Here is a 21,113-nt window from a genome sequence, read left to right as displayed (position 1 = left end):
GGGGCTCCCCTGAAACATTGCCAAGGGTGCAGGAGTGCAAAAATTAGGACCCCCAAGAGAAAGGCAACTGTGTCAGGTGGCTCTGAGAGCCCTTGTGGTACAAAGAGCCAGGTCCAGCATCATGGCTCAGGGAAACCAGATTCCTTTCCTCCTGATATGTTTCTGCCAAGGATCATGGCCCTATTGGGCTGTTTATTTTATTTTGCTGTCTTGTTTTATATCCACCTGCTGCTTTCAGAGATTTGGTTCCCCCAGTTCCAATGAGAATTAGGGGAAGAAAATCCTCAGAGGTAGAGGGCCATTGGCAGCCTTCGTAAGAGTGGCTTTCCCAGCCTTTACCTGGGAACAACCTCCATCTAAGCCCAGCATGAACAATCACAGTATCTTCAGTTTCCACGGCAATTTGCAGGGCTAGCTCCCATGCGGAGCCCAAAAGATTCTAATTCTGTCCCTCCAACCCTCTCAGGTACCAGGGCAGAACCCAGCCGAGGTACCAGCAGAGGCTGGTGGTTGGTACACCTGAAGCTGGAGATCAAAAGCCACAGAGAGCTAGAAAGAGAATACAAATCAGACTCTGGTGCTCTTTGTTTTCTTACAAGTGAACTTAATTTCTGTATCAAGTACCATTCTACCGCTCTTACGATTTTCTCCTGAATCATTTCAGGAGTTTCCCCCTCCCCTTCTTCCTGGTGTTGGAAGTAAGTTCTTGGGCTTACAGAGCATCAAGTGGGAGAGTTCTTACCCGTTCTCAGTCTTTGTTGTATGTCCACCAACATCTGCTGAGCTGAACATCACCCCTGCTGACCCCACACAGATGTCTGCCAAGACTTGTACACACCCCATCTGCCGGGCAGGCCACAGTCCGTGCCGGCCACTCTGCATCCTTCTCTTCCTTCTTTCCTGGATTTCTAAGTTTTCCGCCTAAACATGTGCTGCTTTTGAAATTAGAGGGAAAAGTTATTAAAATACTGTTATTTAAATGTATCTTTAGTATTGCCGAATGTTGCTTTTCTGTCTTAAAATTGTGCTTCTGGGGTGGGAAACGGGCAGGGTTTAGAATGAGCTCTAGATAAAGGTCATCACTTGAAAGCAAAACTAGGACAGTTCATCCTGTGATAGATGCAAAGCAAACCCACCTTAAGATGTGTTTATTAAGATGTGTTGCTGGGGATTCCTGAGTGATGCCCTGGCTCCATGGAGGAGCCCTGGAGTTACATGTAGGAAGGTGTGACCGGAATGTGACTGAAAGCAAACAAAACTGCCCTGCCTGTGACTTTCTGGCCCACCCGGCTGAAGCAGGGCTGTGTTATAGGGCAATGAACCCAATGCAGGCTGGATCAAAGGAGCATACAGCCTTCCAGGAGAACCCTGACTAGGAATATGCAGGTATACAAATGTACTCCCTCCTTCCACTCCCTCCAAACGGATTCCTAGTTTTGAGAAAATGGTTACTGTAGCCAAGAAAACACTTCTGTTCTGTGTGTCTGACATTGTCCAGAGAAGGGGAAGATCTGGCCAGCCCGCACAAATGTCCTGGTTTTGTTGGCTGGCCCTAGTGTAGAAATGGGTCTTTAGACTAGTGGAGTTTGATGATGCCACTGTCCATTAAGATAAGCCTATCTGTTACAGAACTTTCTAGAAAGCAATAATGGCAAGTTGTATCAAGAGCCTTTAATAAGTCTATACACTTTGATCCAGCAACTCCACTTCTAATAATTGTCAGAAATTCAAACAGCTTTACGCACAATGGTGTACATTAAGGTGTCACCCAGAGTGGTAACAAATGAAAACCTCAGTGTCTGACAATAAGGGAAGAAGGTTAAATAATTGTATGCCCATACGTTGGACTAGCATGAAGCCATTACAAGTGATTTTCAGATAATTGTATTGGCAATGGGAAATGGTCATAGTATAGTAAGTTTAAGAATTGGGATTCAGGGCTTCCCTGGTGGCGCAGTGGTTGAGAGTCCGCCTGCCGATGCAGGGGACATGGGTTCGTGCCCGGGTCCGTGAAGATCCCACATGCCGCGGAGTGGCTGGGCCCGTGAGCCATGGCCGCTGGGCCTGCGCATCCGGAGCCTGTGCTCCGCAACGGGAGAGGCCACAGCAGTGAGAGGCCCGCGTACCGCAAAAAAAAAAAAGAATTGGGATTCAGAGCTGTGTATCTAATATTATTTTAATTTTATAAAATGATTACATGCATATTCCTAAGTAAAATATTAAAAAGAAATATATCCACCCTTTAGGTGTTCATAGTTGGTGATCTTTATTTTCTTCTTTCTATCCCTCACCAAAGAGACAGCTTTTTGTTGTTTATAAAAATAAGTGGATAAAGCAATTATACTCCAATAAAGATGTTAAAAAAATAATAATTGGATCTATTTGTTATTCTACCAAGCTCACCAATTTATCTTATGACAGTAATGTGGAATTCAAAGGTATAGTAGAAAAGGCACATATCCAGCTAGCTGCAGGTTTTAGGCAAGTCACTTCATTTCTCTATACCTGAGTTTCTTCATCTGTATGATGGGAATGATAATATTTACCTCCCACGGCTCTTTTGATTATTTAATAAGGGGAATATAAAGTGATGAGCACATATTAAGTGTTCAATAAATATTGGATTCTTTCCCCTGCTTCCCCCTTCCCCACTCCTATTTTCATTTTTACCAATAGGAAGTAATAAAAAGAATGTGAGTATTTAGATCTATGTACCATTCTATTATTCATTATAAATTAATTGGATGGCCTGATAGTTGTGGTTCTTAAAAGCACATGTTTCAGAAAGGAGGAAAATCTCTGTGCTTGAGGAAGATGGCAGGTAACAAGGGGAGGTTTCAGAGAGAACACGGACGTTCTTAACTTCTATTTTCATCTGTCTCCCTATCAAGGAGAAATGCCATCAAACCAGATTGGAGGAAACTGAAGGCCATGATAGGCGCACAGATAGTGGGAAACTACTTTAACCAAATATACAAATTGGACTCTGCCTCACTCTTGGCTGCAACATGAGAAGAAAAGTTGCATTCCATGGGAGGCCACTGTTCAAATATTGCATTAAGTGTCTTAGATCTGGTGGAATTTTTCTTGAACCCCTTAAAACCACACTGAGAGCACTGAGAGTCAGGGAGGTAGAGAGGGGAGAGGATTTGGAAGAAAGAGGTCTTTGGAGAGAATGGTTTGCGTCCTGTGGGTGCTTCCCCTTCAACGAGAAAGAGACAGAGAGAGAGAGGCTTCAAAGGAGAGCAGTTGGAAGGCAGAGGCTGAGGACGGGACACAGGAAATTGGGGTCTGACTCCTGCCTGAAAAATCTAAAGAATGAGAAACCTTGAAGCACTTGCCAGGCTCAGGGAGTGAAGAGCTAGTTTACAGAAGTACGAGAGAAGAGCTTCCCTACCCTCAAGACTTCTCAGCACCACCCCACCCCAGAGGAGTCAGAATTCCAGGTTAGCACGCTGAAGTAGGAGGAAAGGGTAAAAAAAAAAAAAAGATGCCTAACACACAGTGTGACCAGCTGTAAGCTTCCTGCCTGCAGCAGGCCCAGGCTGATGAGGAAGACTTAACCTGAAACAAAGCTCACAGTTCTGCTTCTTATGTAGAGTAGACTTCTGTATCTAAATGGAGACTGTATTTGGTGACTTAAAGTGATTATAGAACTTTCATTTATCATGAGTGATCAGAAGAGTCACGGGACTGACGAATTTTCATCCACAAATAGCAGAAGGATATCCCCCACTGGATTAATTTTAAGAGACAGATGGAGATGAAATAAAGTTGCTTTCTGCTTATACCCCAGAAGTTCACTTGGACCAAATACACTACCTAGCTTGCTTAAATGAGTTTAAGTCAGCTGGTCCAGAAAGACGACCTTCCAGATGGCCACAAGAGTCACCTGTAAAATCTTTGCAATGTCCTGGAAAATGGAGAGCATAGCCAAAAAATGAAAATGTCCTGATTTTTAAATGGGGTGATAGATGAAATTTACAACCTGGCTGATGAGTGCCACCAGCGCCAACACAAATCTTGATGGGATTATTAAACAGGTGGTTTTCTGAGCACTTTAAAAAGAAAGTGTTTTTGCCAGGAGCGAGTATGGAGTCACTAAGCACAAGTCTAACCTGGTTTCTTTTTTGTATGAATTATTAGATTAGCGGCTCAGGAGGATGTCATAGACTCAGTGTCTTATTTCTGCGAGGCCTTTTACTAAATCCCTTCTGATTCTCTTCTGCAAAGGTAGAGACCTGTCAGTGGGGACTGAGAAGTAGATTTATAGTTGGTTGAACAATTGCTCTGCAGGAGTGTTGATGAATGAATCCCTGTCATCCAGGAGGGGGGTCTCTGGAGGCACTCCAGTGGGCTTTGTTCTGGCTCTGTCCAGGTTAATATTTTTTATTAATAACTTGGAAGATGACATGGAAGTCAATTTTATCAAAAGTGTGGGAGACACTAAGGCAGAAGAGATAGTGAACACACGTGAAAGACTATAAATTTTTTAAAATTTGCAGTCATATCTTCTGACAGTTCGGCAGTGAAAGTTGAAATAGCGGCAACCAGGGCAAAGCCTGCTGAGGGCTGATTCAAGCCATCTTTTGACCCTCTCCAACAAATGCTAACTTGCACAGCCCGCTGACGCTGGGGGCCCTCTTGGTTACCTAGTTCCCTATGCCACCATCCCCAGGGTCAGCCTCTTCCTTATTCTTCTTGTTAACTTAATGACACCCCAGCTCCTCCCCACAAATGGGTCCCCACATTGACAGGCAAAGCCCACTGCTGCACTTGAGCTCCATCAAGACCTTCCCAGCTTAGGCCCCTGTCCTGACTCAGCCATGTTTTAACTCTCTGGTCATCCTGCCAGCTCATGGCCCATTATCAGTCGTCCAGAGCTCTGTGAACAGGACCAGGAATTCCTTTCCCTCCTTCCACCACGTGTCTACTTGTTTCAACATCCTAATCCCATATACCCATGGGCATACATATATATGTACTTCCCACCGGTATGCAATCTCACAGGGATGAATGTCAATTCTGCACTGTTTAAAAATTCAATTATACCAGTATAGAATGGGGGAGGCTTCTCTTGACAAGACTCTACCTTGAGCCTTTGGGCTAATTTGCCTAAGACCATTTTGCCTAAAGTCAATTTGCTTAAAGTTCTGGCTGTTGAAAATGTATATCTTTTTTTTTTTTTAAGATTTTTTTCTTTTGATGTGGACCATTTTTTTTTTTTTTTTTTGTGGTACGCAGGCCTCTCACTGTTGTGGCCTCTCCTGTTGTGGAGCACAGGCTCCGGACGCGCAGGCTCAGCGGCCATGGCTCACGGGCTCAGCCACTCTGTGGCATGTGGGATCTTCCCGGACTGGGGCACGGACCCGTGTCCGCTGCATTGGCAGGCGGACTCTCAACCACTGCGCCACCAGGGAAGCCCGAGGTGGACCATTTTTAAAGTCTTCACTGAATTTGTCACAATATTGCTTCTGTTTTATGTCTTGGTTTTTTGTCTTCAAGGCATGTGGGATCTTAGCTCCCTGACCAGGGATCAAACCTGCATCCCCTGCATTGGAAGGTGAAGTCTTAACCACTGGACCACCAGGGAAGTCCTGAAAATGTATATCTTAAGAGCACATTTGTGGCTCTTAAGAATAAAATCACTGTGTATCTATACACCATTTTGAGTGTTGGATGATTCCTCCTATTGTAAATATTTTGTGAATTTGTAAGCAAATTTAAGGGACTTCTACTTTTATGTCACATTTTTGTAAGTTATTTTTAAACTTATAGTGTATCATTTGGCAGATTCTAAAAATGTTCTATGCCTAGGTATAGACCCTAGAGAAACCAGCGTATTTTTACACAAAAAGACTTGTGTAACACGTATGAGCAAAAAAAGTTCGTTCCTGTTTTATTCATAATAACCAAACACTGGAAATAACACAAGTATCCATCAACACAAGAATAAACAAATTCAGTTATATACATACAATGAATTACTACTTCATACAACAACATGGATTAATCTCAAAAACATATTGAACAAAAGAATCCAGGAATGCATGGGTATGATTCCATGTGTATGAAGTTCAAGCAGAGGCAAAAATTAAAATATGGTGGAAGAATTGGTACAGTTCTTATCCAGGAGTAGGAATTGACTGGGAAGGAGCATAAAGGAATTTCCTGGGGTAAGGAAACGTTCTATGTCTTGATCTGGAAAGTGGCCACATGTGCAAAAAGTCATACATACACGAAAAGTCATCAAGCTCTACTCTTAAGATTTGTGCATTTTACTAGGTGTAAATTAACACCTCACTAAATTATTGTTTATATTTCTTTATATTTCATATGTAAGTTTCCACTCAAAAGCACACCAAGTTTGAATATTTTTACCTGTGGTTTGAAGTTTAGTGAAGTTTTTACATACTTTTGGGGGGTAAAATTTTAATTTTGAAGGAAAATTAGCACATCTTCAGGTTGGTACCTGTCTAGTGAGCTCGCTTCATTTGAATGGTAGACACGTGCTACATCCCTCAGCATATTCAACTCCATGACAGTTTAATTTTCATAACATCTGATTGGAAAAGTCATGCCCGGTGATGAATCTGAACACACACATCAGCACACAGCGTCCCGAGTTCAGGTAATTGTGGATATTTGCATCTGGGATTGAGCCACAAGCAATTTTCCACAAATTGTCCTCAGTCTTCATGCCCTTGCCCAAAATAGACAGCTCTCACCCACCCACATCCCATGCTGATCTTAACGGATGGTTGGCAGGCACCAGCTGGTGTCCTGCTTCCATATTCCCGTTAGTTTGGAGCAAGGCCAGCCCAATGGGCAGGCTTTGAGTAACTCTAACTGCCTTGAGGTTGCCAGAGGAACGTAGGGGTTGAACTCCTTGTACCATCTCTCAGGGAACAGCTCTGCAGGCCCCACCTGCATGCCCATTCCAGGTCACTCAACTTCTCCTAGGATGAGAGACCCTTACAGAAGCAGCAGCCTAATCCCCCATCCTCTCTCCTTGACAATAATGTCAAATACAGCCCACATGGAAGAAAAATCAGAATATTCCTCTGTAAATATCCACTGGAAGTTTTGTTAATACATGAGTAGTGTTGCTATGGGCAGTGCTTGGCAAAATCCCCAACTGGAGCCTGGGCCCCCAGTTCTGGCCATGTAACATATTTTCCCCTTCTTAGGGGAAGGAAAGGTATTAATAGATTAGGCCTATTGTTTTTAAGCAAGGTAGACTGAGTCTCAGTGCTCTTTTCTGTAAAATGTCTGTCTGGTAGCCCCGAGGAGAATGTGCATTATCCCCTAATCCCTGGTTAGAGACACTTTTGTGAAGGAATCCTGTTGGCTTGCTCTTTTGTGCCATAAACAGATTAGGGAGAATCATGTTCCTCTGTGTCCGAAATAAGGTAAAAGGAAGGTGTAAGTAGATTGCATCCTGAGCCATAATATCTGGCCTGGAAGAGAAAAATGAGAGAAATAAAGACCGCCTCTCCCTTTTCTGGAAGAGTAGAAAACAGTGTGGATAATGCTTTCATTATTTTATTATTACTTGTTTTTTGATAGTACATTTGGTAGAGATTAAAGGGTTTTGGCCAGTCTCTCAAAACTCAGCTTGGCTTTGAGGAAGAAAGCCCCCAAGTTTAGCAGGCCCTGAAACAGATGTCTCTAGTGTGTTAGCTAATAAACCTACCAGGCTCTTGGGTGAGTGAGCAGGCATATCCAAAAGGTTAGAAGCACAGCCTCTGGAGTCAAACTGACCAAGGGTTGAATCCTGACCAGCCATTTTACCCCTAGTTTACAGGCCTCATCTACATCTCATGGTGTAGAGTTAATAACTACACCACCAGGTCATTATGAGAGTTAAATGAGATGATACATGTAAAGCATTAAGGAATAATAAGTCTTAATTATTGTTGTTCTCACCATAACACACAGGAGGTGCTGCATCTCATTTTGGGGGTTTGGAGATTTAAGAGGAAACATAAAGTGGGAAATAGTCTATGACAAAATGTCAGATCATGGGAGGTCTGGAAATCTTGAAATACAAGGAACAGTTAAGGAAACTAAGGGTGTTTTGCTTGGAAGAGAAAGAATTGTCTACGTGGAGGGCTACATAGTATGCCAGTAGTGGCTAAACAGCCACCTGACAAGGATGTCCTGTGCCGGGTGGCACCTTTCAACTCTAAATGAAATTCTGATCCCCCAAAAGGCTCTTCCCTGAAAGCAGCAGAGACTGGGGGTGGGGGCGAAGGCTGTGACGCATGGTTAGCAGCTGGTGATATCCAGGGCCCCCCGTTGGAACATGCTGAGCAGGCACAAGCCTGGTCCTCTGGCTGGGCCAGAAGGACCTGGGACCCAGAACAGCCCAGGGAGGGAAGCAGGTAGTGGTTTATCCCAATTGGGCCAGAGAGGTCTTTTGGCAAGATCCTAACACTATTCCTAGTATTTTGTCCAGCTTCAGGAGAGGCTACCTCAGGTCACAAAAGCACTCCTCCTGGGTGGAGTGGAGTTTGTTTCCTTGTGGTCTGGCCAGGAAGCGCCCAGCTGGGTGGCCAAGAGGCTGGCTGCCTTGGCTGGAAGGCTGAATGACTGGCCAACTGGTGCATCTCCAGGGAGCAGATTGATCCGCCTCGACCGGCCGGTCCTCCAGCCGCTGTCGCTGCCTGCAGAGTGTCCCCCTCCAGCCAGCTGCTTTTCTCATTGCGAGGCTTGTAAATGGCGTGATTTACGACTGTGCTCATCCATGCTGTCCCCCGGGTATACACGCTTTCCCTTCCAGTCTGGAAAGTGAATAATGAACTAATTACCCTGCTTCGAGTTCAATATGGAGCTGAGTGTTTGCAGATCTTTATTGTACTGTGCAAGCCAAGTCGAACCGCTCCATTTACACTCCTGATTCATTTAAGTTTGTACAATTCTGCCTGCTCCTGGGGAGTTGCAGCCTCATGGCTTCTTGGTCTTGGAGAAAGCCTCACGTGTCCCTCCCAGCCGTCCTCTCCCCTAAAAGTGGATGCCAAAGACTCCTGGGAGCTCAGAGAAGCCAAGCCACTTCCTGAGAGACTGCTCTCTGGGATGTCTCATGTCCCAAATGGTGCTGTTTAGGGCATCTCTCAACATCAACAGATAGCTGATGTCAGTTGGTGTGTGTAGCGCAGAGACGGCACACAGGAAATGTTTGTTGAATGAAGGACCCTGGCTCCACAGACACCAAACTAATGTTTTGCAGTCAAAACAAACTAATGTTTATCAAAACTAATGGCTTGCAGTCATGGCTGTTCTGGTTTCTCTTCTCCCTTGTTCATGTTCTGTAGGACTTTAGAGCAGAGTTTTCACTAAGTCTCAGATCTGTTGAGATCTGAGTGATGAGATGGGGCAAATTCTTTCTCAAGTTCACTGGGAAGCAGTAGGATGTCAAGTCTGAGTTTGAAGATTTGGAGCTTTCCCAGCTTTGGCCACTTTTCTTCACCTCCCAGAAACCAAAGTCTTAAGCAGGTACATTTACCCAGTGCTTGAATAAGAAAAGCAGTAGACCTCAGGGCTCTGGACAGAGAAGGCTGATCTGGGCTTCATCCTGATGGGCTCCAAGAAAGGGACACGTGTAGTCTGAAGACATATTCATGTCAGACTGCAGCTGAGATGCTGCCTCATCCACTTCATGATCCAGCCTTCCCACTCTGCACACCCTGGTCCTACAGCCCAGCAGGACCTCCACACCCAAGCTTCTCTTTTGTGAAGCTTTTGTTCACATTGTTCTGTTCTCTGAGCCCTTGCTTCCTGCCCTGCTACTTGCTGGGGTGCCTTCTCCGCCCCCACTCCTCAAGAACTGCCTCTACAGCTATCTCCCCATGAAACCTCCAGGCTTCCTCATATCAGTGTGGTCTCTCTTCCTTTTGGTCTTAGCCACATTGGTGGCTTAGCATTTGGTCTAAATGCTCATCCCTCATTTAGACCTTCTCTAACTTTCCCCCATTCCCTTGTCTCCTGGCCAACTGGGCACGGCTTCTGCATTCTCACTCTAGTCACTGGTAAAGTGTGAGGGCAAGAAGGAGCTGAGGGCAGCCCCACAGCCACCATTAGGAAACTTATTACAGACTAGCCGTGACTGCCTTCTTTCATCCGCTAAACAAAATCATTTACAGAGCCCCTGCTCTGCCCAGGCAACAATGAACATGGCTTCACCTCTTCTGGCTTCTCCCCTCCTCACTCCAGCCACATCAACTTTCTATATACCCTCAACTCCACCTTGATCCCTCCTGCCCCAGGGCCTTGGTATATGTTCTTCTCTATGCCTGGAGCATTCATACTCTCCTTCTCTCCTAGTTTATTCATTCTGATCTTTCAGAGCTCAACTCAAACACCAATTCTCCAAGGGAGACCATCCTGGAACCACCAACACCAGTGATCCTGTCTCTTGCCCCTTGGGCTGGATGTTTTCTCTGAAACTCTAATCACAACTCTAATTACAATGATTAATTATGTAATCATTTGTTTAATATTCACCCCACCCCGCCCTGAGATGTAAGCTCTCTGAGGGCAGAGCCATGTCTGCCTTGCTCACTGCTCTGTTTTTATTGTCTAGAACAGGACCTTATACACAGGAAGTGCTCAATAAGTACCATTTAAATAAATAAATACAATGTATAATGAAAGACATTTAAAGATCTCTTCTTACATTTCAATCTAGTAAACCTATCAATAGGAGAAATGTGGTCATTTCTCCTATTGATGGCATGATAGCCAGCCACTGGTGGTCTCCATTCCTCTTGCCATTCCTATTTCCAGAAAACATCAGAGCAGGAGGTAGGGAAGGAAGGATGCTAGTGATGGTGCTTTTCATCTTGCAAGATGTTGAACACATAGAACACTGCCAGGCAGAGTTGGAAACAGGAGTCGTCCTGGGAACAATGCCTACTGGGGATTATAGTTTTTCATGCACTCCATCATAGAAGATCCAGGGGCTACGCCTTATAAGATTCAGGTGGGGTGAGCTGTGCATGTCCACCTGCCATCATCTGAAATCAAATGGAGTGTAGAGTAGGGACATATGTAGAACTTATGAAAACATAAGATTAGTAGAATATTATTTACTATAAGAATCAGAAAAGAATTAGAAAATCATTTGTCATCCTTAACAGGATGCAGAAAGACACAATGTCTATAAAACTGGAGTATTATCAGAGCCTAAGTGATCTAGGGGAAGGGAAATACCCACCTCCAGTTAGCTCTAGCCTCCTATGTGGGAGGCTAGAAATACACAAATCCAGCCACTCTAGCCATCCTCTCCCACCTAAAGAGGGGTAAAAACTGAGAAACACTTGTGAAGCTCACAGTTCAGAGGCATACACTCACTAAAAGACTGAACCCTAATCACAAGACTATAGAATGCTTCCCCTCCCCCACATCTCCCCACCACATTACTAAAGACCTATATTCAGCAGTTCCTTCTACCCGGTACATCATGTCCGGCTATCAAGAAAAAAAAATACAATGCATAATAACAGGCAAAAACCACAATTTGAAGAGATAGAGCAAGTGTCAGAACCAGTCCTGGCAGGGATGTTGGAATTATCAGACCAGGAATTTAAAACAACTATGATTAATACGCTCAGGGCTCTGATGTATAAACTAGACAGCATGCAAGAACACATGGACAATATAAGCAGAGAGATGGATATCCTAAAAAAGAATCAAGCTAGAGATCAAAAACACTGTAACGGAAATGAAGAATGCCTTTGATGGGCTCATTATTAGATTGGACACAGCTGAGGAAAGAATCTCTGAGCTGGAAGATATATCAATAGAATGCTCCAAAACTGAAAAGCAAAGAGAACAAAGACTGGGGGAAAAGCCAGAACAGAATATCCAAGGACCATGGGACAACTGTAAAGGTGTGACATACATGTAGTGGGGATACCAGAAGGAGAAGAAAGAGAGAAAGGAACAGAAGAAATGTTTGAAACAATAATGACTGAGAATTTCTCCAAAGTAATGTCTGTAAACCACAGATCCAATAAGCTCAGAGGACAGTAAGCAAGATAAATACTGGGGAATAAAAAACCAAACCTAGGTATATCATTTGCAAACTAAAGAAAGTCAAATACAAAGAAATTCCCTGAAAGAAGCCAGAGAGGGGAAAATATCTTACATACGGAGGAGCAAAGATAAGAATTACATCAGACTTCTCCTCAGAAACCTCTTATGCAAGCACTAAGAGAGTGCAGTAAAACATTTTTTTATTTTATTGAAGTATAATTGATTTACAATGTTGTGTTAATTTCTGCTGTACAGGAAAGTGACTCAGTTATATATTTTTTTTCTTTTTCGTGTTCTTTTCCATTATGGTTTATCACAAGACATTGAATATAGTTCCCTGTGCTATACAGTAGGACCTTGCTGTTTATCCATCCTATACATAATAGTTTGCATCTGCTAATCCCAAACTCCCAATCCTTCCCTCCCCCACTCCTCCTCCCCCTTGGCAACCACAAGTCTGTTCTCTATGTCTGTGAGTCTGTTTCTGTTTTGTAGATATGTTCACTTGTGTCGTATTTTAGATTCCACATATAAGTGATATCATATGGTATTTGTCTTTCTATTTCTGACTTACTTCGCTTAGTATGATAATCTCTCGGTCCATCCATGTTGCTGCAAATGGCATTATTCCATTCTTTCTTATGGCCGAGTAGTATACCATTGTATGTATATACCACATCTACCTTATCCATTCATCTGTCGATGGACATTTAGGTTCTTTCCATGTCTTGGCTATAGTAAATAGTGCTGCAATGAACATAGGGGTGCATGTATCTTTTTGAATTACAGTTTTCTCTGGATATATGCCTAGGAGTGGAATTGCTGGATCATATGGCAACTCTATTTTTAGATTCTTGAGGAACTGCCATACTGTTTTTCATAGTGGCTGCTCCAATTTACATTCCCACCAACAGTGTAAGAGGGTTCCCTTCTCTCCACACCCTCTCCAGCATTTATTATTTGTAGACTTTTTAATGATGGCCATTCTGACCGGTGTGAGGTGATACCTCATTGTAGTTTTCATTTGCATCTCTCTAATAATTAGTGATGATGAGCATATTTTCACGTGCCCATTGGTCATCTGTGTCTTCTTTGGAGAAATGTCTATTCAGATCTTCTGCCCATATTTCTACTGGGTTCTTTTTTTTTTTTTTTTTGGCTATTGAATTGTATGAGCTGTTTGTATATTTTTGAAATTAAGCCCTTATCAGTTGCATCATTTGCAAATATTTTCTCCCAGTCCATAGGTTGTCTTTTCGTTTTGTTTATGGTTTCCTTTGCTGTGCCATAGCTTGTAAGCTTGATTAGGTCCCATTTGTTTATTTTTGCTTTTATTTCTATTGCCTTGGAAAACTGACTTAAGAAAACATTTGTGCGATTTATGTCAGAGAATGTTTTGCCTATGTTCTCTTCTAGGAGTTTTATGGTGTCTTGTCTTATATTTAAGTCTTTAAGTCATTTTGAGTTTATTTTTGTGTATGGTGAGAGGGTGTGTTCTAATGTCATTGGTTTACATGTGGCTGTCCAACTTTCCCTACACCATTAACTGGACAGACTGTCTTTTCCCCATTGCCTCCTTTGTTAAAGATTAATTGTCCATAGGTCTGTGGGTTAATTTCTGGGCTCTCTTTTCTGTTCCATTTATCTGTATGTCTGTTTTTGTGCCAATACCATGCTATTTTGATTACTGTAGCTTTGTAGTATTGTCTGAAGTCTGGAAGGGTGGTGCTTCCTGCTTTGTTCTTTTTCCTCAGGGTTGCTTTGGCAATTCTGGGTCTTTTATGGGTTTGTATAAATTTTTGGATTATTTTGTTCTAGTTCTGTAAAAAATGTCACTGGTAATTTGATTGAGATTACATTGAATCTGTAGATTGCTTTGGGTAGTATGGCCATTTTAACAATACTAATTCTTTTTTTTTTTTTTTTTAGTGTTGACTTTTTTATTAATTTTTATTGGAGTATAGTTGCTTTCACAATATTAATTCTTAAGTGGAGTAAAATATTTAAAGTGTTGAGAGAAAAAAATCTCCAGTCTAGAACTCTGTGTCCTGCAAAATTATCCTTCAGAAATGAAGGAGAAATAGACTTTTTCAGAGAAACTAAAATTAAGGGAATTTGTTGCCAATAGACCTGCCTTGCAAGAAATGTTAAAAGACGTTTTTTTAGAGAATAGGTAAACAATATAGTTCATAAATATGGATTTACTTAAAGAAAGGGAGAGCATTGAAGGAGAAGTAAGTGAAGATAAAATGAAAACTTATTTTTCTTGTTCTGAATTGATCTAAAAATAATAATTTGTTCAAAATAATAGCAACAATGTGTTTGAATATATATCTATATATATGCTTATGTATGTTTATACATAAGTGAAATGAATGATGGCAATGATACAAGGGACGGGAGGGAGAAATTAGGATCCTTTCATTATTATAAGGTACTCATACTACCTGCAAAGCAGTAAAATGTTATTGAAAATGGACTTGTAAATGTGTATTACAAACTCTAGAGGTACCACCAAAAAAAAAAGATTTAAAAAAGAAGTATAACTAATATGCTAAGAAAGGAGAGAAAATGGAATCATATGAAATGCTCAATTAAAACTACAAGAGGCAGAAAAATAGTGGAAGACAAAAATAGGAACAATAAACAAGGACAATTAATAGAAAATAGTAACAAATATGGTAGATAGTAATCCAACTGTATCAGTGATCACTTTGAACGTCAGTGGTCTAAATGCATCAATTAAAAGACAGATTGTCAGAGTGCATCAAAAAACAAGACCCAACTAGATGTTGTCTATAAGAAACCCAGTTTAAATATAAAGACACATATAGATTTTGTTTTTTATAAATTTATTTTATTTATTTATTTTTGGCTGTGTTGGGTCTTTGGTTGCTGCACGCGGCCTTTCTCTAGTTGTGGCGAGCGGGAGCTACTCTTCTTTGTGGTGCATGGGCTTCTCATTGCGGTGGCTTCTCTTGTTGTGGAGCGTGGGCTCTAGGCACATGGGCTTCAGTAGTTGTGGCTCATGGGCTCTAGAGTGCAGGATCAGTAGCTGTGGCACACAGGCTTAGTTGCTCCATGGCATGTGGGATCTTCCCGGACCAGGGCTCAAACCCGTGTCCCCTGCATTGGCAGGCGGATTCTTAACCACTGCACCACCAGGGAAGTCCCTAAAGACATATAGATTTAAAGTAAATGGATGGAGGAAAATATACCATGCTAACAATAATCAAAAGAAAGCAAGAATAGCCATATTAATTTCAGACAGATCAGACTTCAGAGAAAGGAAAGTTATTTGGGATAAAAAGGGCATTACATAATGATAAAGAGATCAATTCTCCAAGAAGACAGTACCAAATTCTGGCAAGGATGTGGAGCAACAGAAACTCTGATTCATTGCTGGTGGGAATGCAAAATGGTACAGCTACTTTGGAAGACAGTTTGGCAGTTTCTTACAAAACTAAAATATTCTTTTTTTTTACATGTTTTATCATTTTATTAGGAATAATTCCAGATGGGTTACGAATAAAACTTATTCATTGAGTTTGATGAGTTTTCCAAAAACTCTTAATGAAGACATGTTCACCAATAAACAATAAAACATCAGCAGAACTATCATATACCGGGCAAAGAGTCAGGGCTGATACCAAAAGCAACATGCAACATAAAAAAGATACAATGTAAAGGAAGACAATCTGCTGAGTATTAAAAATCATCTCAATACGAACTCTTCGCAACTAGCACAGAACTAATTAGCTATCAAATCCAAACCACACCAAGGTAAGCTTGGCTGATAGAAGCCAGGAATCAATAATGGGTGGAAATATAAGCTCCTCAGTGCAAAAGAACTGAATACTGTTTTGGAGCATTTCCCTGGCTGGTACAAGCAGTATTCAAAAATCTTTTTGGGAAAAAAGTCTTTTTGGCAAGGGAAAAAAAATAAATACAAATGGAATGCTACATTTTTTAAATCAGCAGACTGTCCCAGGAATGATAAAGGTATCAGTAAAGTAGCGAGGGGATAACTTTAAAACATTACTTGTTGTGGGCTCAAAAAAACATTCAAAATGGATTTATTTAAAGGTGTCACATTAGCTACGTCCAGGCATTTAGGCTTAAGGAAAGTAAAATTAAAAGAGGACACTATTTTTTTCCCAAGTTAAGAGAATCTCTTTAAAACCAAGCATATTGCTAAATGGCAACATTATACTTGGTAAACAATAATTGGCAACAAAATAAGTTTAAACGCTGTAATATTCTGCCCAAACCAGTCCCAGATACTGTTTAATAACCAAGATGCAAACTAATTTTGTTGTAACAAGCCTAGACCAATTCCATCAAACATGTCCTTGGTTAGATATTCAGTTTCATTTAACGTTTTTTTTTTGTTTTTTGGGTTTTTTTTTTTTAAGATGTTGGGGATAGGAGTTTATTAATTTATTTATTACTTTTGGCTGTGTTGGGTCTTCGTTTCTGTGCGAGGGCTTTCTCCAGTTGTGGCAAGCGGGGGCCACTCTTCATTGCGGTGTGCGGGCCTCTCACTATCGCGGCCTCTCTTGTTGCGGAGCACAGGCTCCAGACGCGCAGGCTCAGTCGTTGTGGCTCACGGGCCCAGTTGCTCCGCGGCATGTGGGATCCTCCCAGACCAGGGCTCGAACCGGTGTCCCCTGCATTAGCAGGCAGATTCTCAACCACAGCGCCACCAGGGAAGCCCTTCATTTAACGTTTTGAAAGCTCATTTGACAGCCAGTCAAGTCCCTCATACAGACCGGTTCCTTGTGTAGCACAAGTGGCTTGAACATACCATGTTCTGTTATGAAGAGACTGAGGACCTAATGTATCTGTCATTTCACTAATGGCCATAGCATTCGGCAAATCCTGTTTGTTTGCAAAAAGCAGAAACATGGCATCTCGCAGCTCATCTTCCTGAAGCATTTTCTGCAGGTCTTCTGCTCCTTCCTGAATTCTTTCACAATCATTGCTATCTACCACAAAAATAAGACCCTGGGTATTTTGGAAGTAATGCCTCCAGAGAGGCCTAATTTTATGTTGACCACCAACATCACATACTGTGAAACAAATGTTCTTATATTCTACTGTTTCCACAGTAAAACCAATGATAGGAATGGTGGTGACTATCTCTCCTACTTCAGTTTATACAGAATGGTCGTCTTGCCAGCAGCATACAATCCAGCCATCAAAATGCGCATCTGCGGGCTTCCCTGGTGGCGCAGTGGTTGAGAGTCCACCTGCCGATGCAGGGGACACGGGTTCGTGCCCCGGTCCGGGAAGATCCCACATGCCGCGGAGCGGCTGGTCCCGTGGGCCATGGCCGCTGAGCCTGCGCGTCCGGAGCCTGTGCTCCGCAACGGGGGAGGCCACAACAGTGAGAGGCCTGCGTATCGCAAAAATAAAATAAAATAAAATGCTCATCTGCTTCTTGCTGAAGAGGCGGAAGAAAGGGGAGGAGATGGTGAAGCCCATGGTGGTAGTGGCACTTGCGATGGACAGGAGCAGAAGGGGTTTGGGGCGACCTCGGGCCTTCTTTCACGCTCCTGGCAAACTCAGGGAGGAAAGAGGAGCTGAGAGCCGCAGGGACGGCTCGCCAGCCAGTGTGTGCGATGGAGCTCCCCTCTAGGACAGGAATTGGCAGGGTGATGACCTGCTCAACGACTCTAAAATACTGTTATCATGGGATCTATCAATCTCACTCCTTGGTATTTACCCCAATGAGTTGAAAACTTATGCCCCCACAGAAACCTGCACACAGATATTTATAACAGCTTTATTCATAATTGTCAAAACTTGGAAGCACCGAAATGTCCTTCAGTAGGTGAATGGATAAATAAACTATGATACCACAACAGTGAGAGGCCCGCGTATCGCAAAAATAAAATAAAATAAAATGCTCATCTGCTTCTTGCTGAAGAGGCGGAAGAAAGGGGAGGAGATGGTGAAGCCCATGGTGGTAGTGGCACTTGCGATGGACAGGAGCAGAAGGGGTTTGGGGCGACCTCGGGCCTTCTTTCACGCTCCTGGCAAACTCAGGGAGGAAAGAGGAGCTGAGAGCCGCAGGGACGGCTCGCCAGCCAGTGTGTGCGATGGAGCTCCCCTCTAGGACAGGAATTGGCAGGGTGATGACCTGCTCAACGACTCTAAAATACTGTTATCATGGGATCTATCAATCTCACTCCTTGGTATTTACCCCAATGAGTTGAAAACTTATGCCCCCACAGAAACCTGCACACAGATATTTATAACAGCTTTATTCATAATTGTCAAAACTTGGAAGCACCGAAATGTCCTTCAGTAGGTGAATGGATAAATAAACTATGATACATCCAGACAATGGAATATTATTCAGCGCTAAAGAGAAAAGAGCTATCAAGCCACAAAAAGACATGAAGGAAACTTCAATGCATGTTACTTAGTGAAAGGAGCCAATCTGAAAAGCCTACATACAGTGTAATTCCAACTCTATGATATTCTGGAACAGACAAAACTATGAAGACAATAAAAAGATCAGTGCTTGCCAGGGTTTATTGGGGAGAGGAATGAACGGGTGGGGCACAGAGGGTTTTTAGGGCAGTGAAAGTATTCTACATAATACTGTAATGGTGGGTACATGGCATTTTACATTTGCCTAAACCCATAGAATATACAACACGGCGAACCCTACCATTTTTCTGTAAACCTAAAACGACTTAACAGTTTTTAAAGTCTATTAACTAAAAAAAACAAGAACATCAACAACATGGAAGTAATGATATTAAATGATTGGCAAGTTATCTTGGATCCTGAATTCAGTTGAACTGCATGTACTCAGGGACAGTCTATAAGCCAAAGGCAAAGCTAGACCCCAGAGTGCTTCCCTGGTGAGTTTTCTGCTGTTTTCTTTAAGTTGCAGCCACGTCTGAACTCTGGTTTTGCCATTTCTCTACGACTTGCCCCGTTTGACAACTTGAATAATTGCAGCTCTCTTCTGTCCCAGCACTTACTAACAGGGATTGCATCCTTATGCTGTTGGTATCATATGCTGAGAAAATTACTAAACACATTTTTTATCTTTCTCTTTACAAAAGTAGAGCTGCATAAAGTGACATAGCAATCATTTTCACAGTTAGGGAACTCGAGTAGTCGAGATGCTAATCAATTACACTGTACAGTGCTCAAAGGGCTCAGAAATTTGCAGGACCGGATACCTCTGGAAGTAGGATCAAAGGTAGATCTGAAAAGAGAAAGGTAGTGAAAGTCAGCTAAAGGAACAGTTAGACTCCCCCTCCCCCCACCTCCCCGCCCCACCACCGACCATGCCCTCATCCACTTAGATCAGCTAGGGAATAGCCCCTGCCTCATTCTGCAGAAAACTGTAGGTTTATTCTCTGGAGAGCACAAAACAAGTCCTAAGAAATACCAGACTCAATTGAAGGCAGGGATTACATACTGGAAGTTGAAGCATCCTGCTCTCTTCTCACACTTGGATTTCAGAATCCTAGAAACCATACATGGCTTCTGGCAGGTTTCTATGGGGAATCTAACCAGTCTAAGAGGGAAAAAAAACCTAAGAAACTGATAACAGAATTCTCTGCAATGGCCCAGGAGGGTTGCTATTCAGTGAAGCCTCAGTTGACAAGTCTTTCACACTGGCCTGATTATCCAATCATCTTTTTAGTGCCCTACACCTTGAGCAGAGCATATGAAGACAACATCATTAATTACCAAGGAAATGTAAATCAAAACCATAATGAGGTAACATTACATATCACTAGAATAACTAAAATTAAAAAGACTGTTAATACTAAGTGTCGGTAAAGATGCAGAGCAATTAGAACTCTCATACATTGCTGATGGGAATGTAGAAACAGTGCAACCACTTTGGGACAAGAGTTTGATAGTTTTTTTTTTTATAAAGTTAAGAATATCCTTACCATAAACCCCAGCAATTCTATAACTTGGTATTTAACCAAGAGAAATGAAAACATTTGTCCATACAATACATTGTACACAAATATTCATAACAGCTTTATGCCTAATAGCTTCAACTGGAAACAAACCAAATGTCCATCTCTAAATGAATGGATAAACAAATTGTGCTCTATCAATGTAATGGGATACTATTCAGCAATAAAAAAGGAAGTAAACTACAGATTCACGCATCATTAATGAATCTCAGAAACACTACACATGAAGTCATTTGCATGGAATTCTAGAGCAAGCAAAACTAATCTATTGTGGCATAAAGCAGATCACTGTTTGCCTAAGGTTGGAGCTGGGGGAATAATGACTCTAAAGGATATCAGGGGTGATGGAAATATTCTACATCTTGATTGTAGTGATGGTTACATGGGTATATACCTGTAAATACATGTTAAAATTGGTACATTTATTGTATGTAAATTATACCAGTGTAATGAGAATACAAATTATATCTCATAAAGTTTACTTTAAAAAAAATTCATTACATATTCAAAGATCATTGAACATTTGAGAAAAGCATTTAATATGGGAGAAAGAGGTCAAGAGAAATAATCAGAAAAAGTAAGCTGAAGAAAACAAAGACTGTGTATGGGCCAAAAAAAATTTTTAATGAAAACTTACCGTTAATGTCCTCAGAGATACTTTGCTTCAAAAAAATGATACAACACCTACAAAATAAGAAAGATTGCTATAGTGAAAGAATATTCAGAGAACAAAAAAGAGCTCTTATAAATTAAAAGTACAATAGCAAAAAAAGTTAACTGAATAGAAATGTTGGAAGATTATCTTTATTTTTTATATTGGAGTATATTTGATTTACAATGTTGTGTTAGTTTCAGGTGTACAGCAAAGTGATTTAGTTATACATATACATATATCTATTCTTTTTCAGATTCTTTTCCCATATAGGTTATTACAGAATACTGAGTAGAGTTCCCTGCGCTATACAGTAGGTCTTTGTTGATTATCTATTTTATATATAGTACCGTGTATATGTTAATCCCAACCTCCTAATTTATCCCTCCCCCTATCTTTCCCCATTGGTAACTGTAAGTTTGTTTCCTAAGTCTGTGAGTCAGTTTTTATTTTGTAAA

At 41.7% G+C, this 21,113-nt stretch overlaps 1 protein-coding gene across 1 annotated transcript in view; it reads right to left on the bottom strand.

The window, feature by feature from the left end:
- Positions 1-16,761: 16,761 nt before the first annotated feature.
- Positions 16,762-21,113, bottom strand: part of LOC112066254 (ADP-ribosylation factor 4-like) — a 70,470-nt gene continuing 66,118 nt past the window's right edge. The window contains 3 exon segments of the mRNA XM_024128698.1: positions 16,762-17,189; positions 17,192-17,264; positions 19,207-19,270. Of these exon segments, the coding sequence (XP_023984466.1) occupies positions 16,762-17,189; positions 17,192-17,264; positions 19,207-19,270 (565 nt within the window).

Source organism: Physeter macrocephalus, chromosome 11, assembly GCF_002837175.3.
Source record: "Physeter macrocephalus isolate SW-GA chromosome 11, ASM283717v5, whole genome shotgun sequence".
NCBI lineage: Eukaryota > Metazoa > Chordata > Mammalia > Artiodactyla > Physeteridae > Physeter > Physeter macrocephalus.
The sequence above is the reverse complement of the archived record's forward strand: the minus strand, read 5'-3'. Positions and strand labels throughout refer to the sequence as shown.